The sequence below is a fragment of the Gekko japonicus genome, unplaced genomic scaffold, assembly GCF_001447785.1.
Source record: "Gekko japonicus isolate JY-2015 unplaced genomic scaffold, Gekko_japonicus_V1.1 scaffold4888, whole genome shotgun sequence".
NCBI lineage: Eukaryota > Metazoa > Chordata > Lepidosauria > Squamata > Gekkonidae > Gekko > Gekko japonicus.
In genome coordinates, this window is record NW_015171648.1 from 49,714 (window position 1) to 54,809 (window position 5,096).

Here is a 5,096-nt window from a genome sequence, read left to right on the forward strand (position 1 = left end):
GTCTCCATCAACTCTGAAACTGGGAATCTGTACACCATCCGATCTCTGGACTATGAGCAGGTGAAAGATTTCCAAGTGGCCGTGAGGGCTGTGGATAGTGGTTCTCCACCCCTGAGCTCCCAGGTCATGGTCCGAGTCATTGTCATGGATGAAAATGATAATGTCCCGTTCATCCTCTACCCTCTTCAGAACGGCACTTCCCCATCCAATGACCTGGTTCCCAGGGGGGCGGAGGCTGGGTACCTGGTCACCAAGGTGGTGGCCGTGGACAGAGATTCTGGTCAGAACGCGTGGCTTTCCTATGAGCTCCTGAAGGCCACAGAACCGGGTCTGTTCAGTGTGGGGGCCCAGAATGGAGAAGTGAAAACCATGCGGCCCATTAACAAACGAGACACCTTCAAACAGAAACTTATCATTGGAGTTAGAGACAATGGTCACCCTCCCCAGTCCACCTCTGCAACGCTAAGCATTCTGCTAGTGGACGGTTTTTCTGACCCTTATATGAAAATTGTGAGCATCCCAAAAGATGAAGTGGTGGAAGAGGAAGACCGTACCCTGACGATGTATCTGGTCATATGCTTGGCTGTCATCTCTTTCATATTTTTGTTTTCTATGTTGGTGTTTTTTGCCATCAAGATTAATAAAAGGAGGAAGTTCGTAGGGAGCTCTGCTTTGAATTTCCCAGTGGGACCGAATTTCCCTGAGAACTGTGGAGATGCTGATGCTGGATCCCTCTCTCGGGCTTACAATTATGAGGTGTGCTTAGCTGGTGGATCTCTGAACAGCGAGTTCAGGTTTCTCAGGCCTCTCTTTCCTGTTTTTTCTGTGGAGCCTGCTCAGTCCCAGGGGACTCAAAGGATTTCACCAGGTTCCCAAGAAGTTCCCAGTCATGGTGCAGAAGGTCAGCTTATGAGCCAGGTGAGAATAATTGATTTTATATATAATTATTATTGAATGAATCCTATTAGCCTCAAATAAGTATTTGCTTTTTGAACTCCATTGAATCACTAGAAATGATACGGTGTGCTTTTCCTTGCACCCATATTGATCCTCTTCCAATCTGTCTCCTCTTGTACATCTTTTTGAACATGCAAAGAAACAACAAGAACCATACTACATATGAAATGGAACCATGTATGAAACAATATACCTGAGTCCAGGGGTATTTTTGGGCAGGAACGCACAGGAACGGAGTTCCGGCTGGCTCCTGAGTTGGCCACGCCCAGCAGGAGCTCATTAGCATAATAGGCCACACCCAACAGCAGAAACTCATTAGGATTGGCTACATTAGGGGTGTGTGGCCTAACATGCAAAGGAGTTCCTACTACAAAAAAAACCCCTGGGTTTTGACAACAAACAAGGTAAACAGACTAAGAAGCAAAAGGTGGGTGTGGCTGGATGTCCACACTTCTGGTAACTTGGGGGCGTGGCCTAATATGCTAATGAGCCATACTATCAGGGGTGTGGCCTAATATGCTAATGAGTTTCTGCTGTTGGGCATGGCTTATTATGCTAATGAGTTCCTGCTGGGCTTTTTAAAAAAAAATGCCCTGCCTGAGACATTAGTGTAAATCAAGCACAATATTGACTGGATTCGTGTTTAATTCCACGGTTCTCAAACCATGGGTTACCTTCATAAAATGGGTCAATATTGTCCATAGGTTAGTCACAGAAAGGAAGAAGAAGCAGGATGAGCTTAACACACATGAAGCTGCCTTATACTGAATCAGACCCTTGGTCTATCAGAGTCAGTCTTGTTTACTCAGTCTGACATTGGCTCTGCTTGCATATTACTTCCTACCTGGTTCTTGATGCTGGGATTGAACCTGGGACCTTCTGCATGTCAAGAAGATGCACCGAGCCATTGCCCTTGGCCATAGAAGAGAAGATGCTAGACAGATGTAATTTCTTTCTTTTAAGGACATACAAAGAGCCCTGCTGGATCAGACCCAGTGGTCTATCCACTGTCTCACACAGTGGCCAGTCTGTTCCTCTGGATGGCCAACAACAGGACATAGAGGCTGATGTTTCATCCTGGCACTAGAATTCAGAGGTTTACTGCCTCTGAACATGGAGATTCCATTTAGTCACTATGGCTAGTAGCCACTGATAGACTTCTCCACAGATAGGTCATGTTTGAAGCTCTCTGTGCCTGTGGCCTTCACTTCCCATTCATTGATAACACACTCTGCCCTTTGTTATCTATTTTCCTGCAGAAGTCTTTCTTCAACCAAGAGAGTAGAAGCTACTTCACACATTAGATTTTTAGGTGTACTAATGTTCCCTCTAAGCTGTGGAGTCTTGTGAGCAAAAATTATACTTTGTGAGCGACTGGTATTAAAATTTTGAACGAGCGATTTGGCTGTTGCATAAATTAGTTTGCTCTGGAGCCATCCTTCCTGAGCTGAGACGAAAACGTGTGAGCCATAGGTTAAAAAACTGATACTTCACACATTAGATTTTTAGGTGTACTTGTGATAATTTCATGGGTGTTTCTAAAAATGCAAACTGAATTTGGCATTTGCACATTTATAAATGTGAGCACTGAATGACGAGCTCTTCAGAGAGTGGGACAGGCCGCAGGTCCCGTGGAGCATATAGTCAGTGCCAGATTTGGAGTTGCCTGTGCATAGTGTGCAAGAGGACCATGAGATCTTTACACAGCTTGTTGCTCAGTATTGCTATTAATAAATAACCTTGTTCATTGTTAAAGTGGTACAAGATTCTTGCATTTTATGTGTGTGAATTAGTTTATTTGGGTTAATTTGCCATTGGATCCTGAAAGATCGATTAAATGTAGACGTGGATCCCTCTTCAAAACATTTGAGAACCACAGGTTTAATAGACAACATACAATCTTTTTGGTTTTCTTCTGCGTGGACCACAAGATGGCAGTATTGGCAAACAGATGAGTTGCAACTTGCATTTCAGACAAAATCACATTCTAGCAGCCCAAGGAGAAATCTATGAACAGACAGACAGACTCTGAAGGCAAAGAGGAGGTGCAATGGAAGACTGAAGGAAGGAAAGCAATGAACACCACATATCAAGATTAATTTCTCCAACAGTATCAATTGTCACTGGATATTACCCAGCTTCTTTATGTTTTGAAAACCATAAATACCTGACCTGGGAGAGTCTGGCACCATGGATGATAGCTTCAGGATGAGAAAAGGTCTGTACCTTTTGTTCTTACTCTGTCTGTCTGGAGTGGTGTGTGTCTCAATTCGTTATTCTTTGCCTGAGGAGAAGAAAAGTGGGTCTCTGGTAGCTAATGTGCTGAAGGATTTGAAACTGGGACCAGGGGAGCTCTCTGCTCGCAGAGCCCAGCTGGTTTCCAAAAGCAAGAAGCAGTATTTCCAGCTGGATAGCCATTCTGGAAATCTGTTTGTAAATGACAAAGTAGACAGAGAAGCTTTGTGTGGCGAGATGGAGCCTTGCTTACTGTTGTCTGAAATTGTGCTCCAGAACCCTTTAAAGATCTACAATATTGAGACTGAAATCAAAGATGTGAATGACAATTCTCCTGAATTCTCAAAAACTGAATTTAATCTAGAAATTCCTGAGATTGTTCCCATAAATACTCGATTTCCCTTGGAATCTGCCGAAGATGCAGACTTGGGTGAAAACAGTATTAAGAACTACACCCTCAGTCCCAATGGGAATTTCAGGCTGGATGTACAAAGTGATGAATTTGGAAGCAAATATGTGGACCTTGTTCTGGAGAAGTCACTAGACAGGGAGGAGAAGGATCAATTTGGGCTGACTCTCACAGCTGTTGATGGAGGGGTGCCCCAGAGAACAGGCACAGTCCAAATAAACATTAATGTTCTGGACATCAATGACAATTTCCCTAAATTTACACAATCTGAATACAAAGTGAAGCTAAAGGAAAACAGTCCTCGTGGTACTCTAGTGTCTAAAGTGGAAGCCAGAGATTTGGATTTTGGTTCAAATGCACAGATCTCTTATTCGTTTCAGCGGGTGCCTCAGAAAATAAGCAAATTGTTCCAGTTACATCAAATGACTGGGGAAATCACTGTTGTGGGACCAATTGACTATGAAAAAGAAACTAGCTATAATATGAACATCAAAGCAACAGATGGAGGTGGGCTTTCAGGCCACTGCAAGGTCCTGGTGGAAATTGAGGATGAGAATGACAATGCCCCAGAGATATCGGTCATGTCCATCACCAGCCCTTTAGCAGAAGATTCTCCCCTAGATACTCTGGTCGTGCTCTTCAGTGTCACAGACCAAGACTCTGGAGAAAATGGAAAGACCTCCTGCTCCATGGATATGAACTTGCCCTTTCTGCTAAAAAACACTGTGAATAATTATCATCAACTGGTGACCCAAAGGCCACTGGACAGAGAGAAAGTCCCTGAGTATAACATCACCATCACAGCGACTGATCGGGGCTCTCCCAGACTCATTTCCATTAGGAATATTAATGTAGAGATTTCTGATGTCAATGACAATTCTCCAGTGTTTGAGAAGTCGCAGTATGAAATGCAAGTGTGGGAAAACAACATTCCAGGCCTGCTGATGGGTTCGGTCCGTGCTGTCGATCTGGACGTGGAGCAGAATGCCAAGGTGACTTATTCTCTTGTGCCTGGAAATGCTGGTAGTGCTCCCGCAGACTCTTATGTTTCCATCAACTCTGAGACGGGGAATCTGTATGTCCTGCGATCTCTGGATTATGAGCAGATCAAGGAATTCCAAGTGAGAGTGAGGGCTTCAGATGGGGGTTCTCCTCCACTGAGCTCAGAGGTTGTTGTTCGAGTTGTGATCCTGGATGAAAACGATAATGCTCCCTTCTTCCTCTACCCACTTCAGAACAGCACATCCCCCTGCAACGAGCTGGTTCCCAAGTCAGTGGAGTCCGGTTATCTGGTCGCCAAGGTGGTGGCTGTGGATGGGGATTCGGGCCAGAACTCTTGGCTTTCCTTTGAACTGCTGAAGGCCACGGACCCCGGCCTTTTCAGCATAGGAGCCCAGAACGGAGAAGTGAAAACCAGGAGACCACTGACGGAGCGAGATACCAACAAGCAGAGACTGATTATCCTCGTGAGAGACAACGGCCACCCTCCCCAGAC

At 44.8% G+C, this 5,096-nt stretch overlaps 2 protein-coding genes across 2 annotated transcripts in view; both read left to right on the plus strand.

Moving 5' to 3' along the window:
* Positions 1-3,056, plus strand: part of LOC107117820 (protocadherin beta-2-like) — a 4,753-nt gene extending 1,697 nt beyond the window's left edge. The window contains exons 2-3 of the mRNA XM_015419985.1: positions 2-918; positions 2,949-3,056. Of these exons, the coding sequence (XP_015275471.1) occupies positions 2-918; positions 2,949-3,056 (1,025 nt within the window). The remainder of the gene's footprint in view (position 1; positions 919-2,948) is intronic.
* Positions 3,057-3,147: 91 nt separating this feature from the next.
* LOC107117821 (protocadherin beta-16-like) overlaps positions 3,148-5,096 on the plus strand; it is a 7,027-nt gene continuing 5,078 nt past the window's right edge. Inside the window, exon 1 of the mRNA XM_015419986.1 lies at positions 3,148-5,091. Coding sequence (XP_015275472.1) covers positions 3,148-5,091 — 1,944 coding nt within the window. The remainder of the gene's footprint in view (positions 5,092-5,096) is intronic.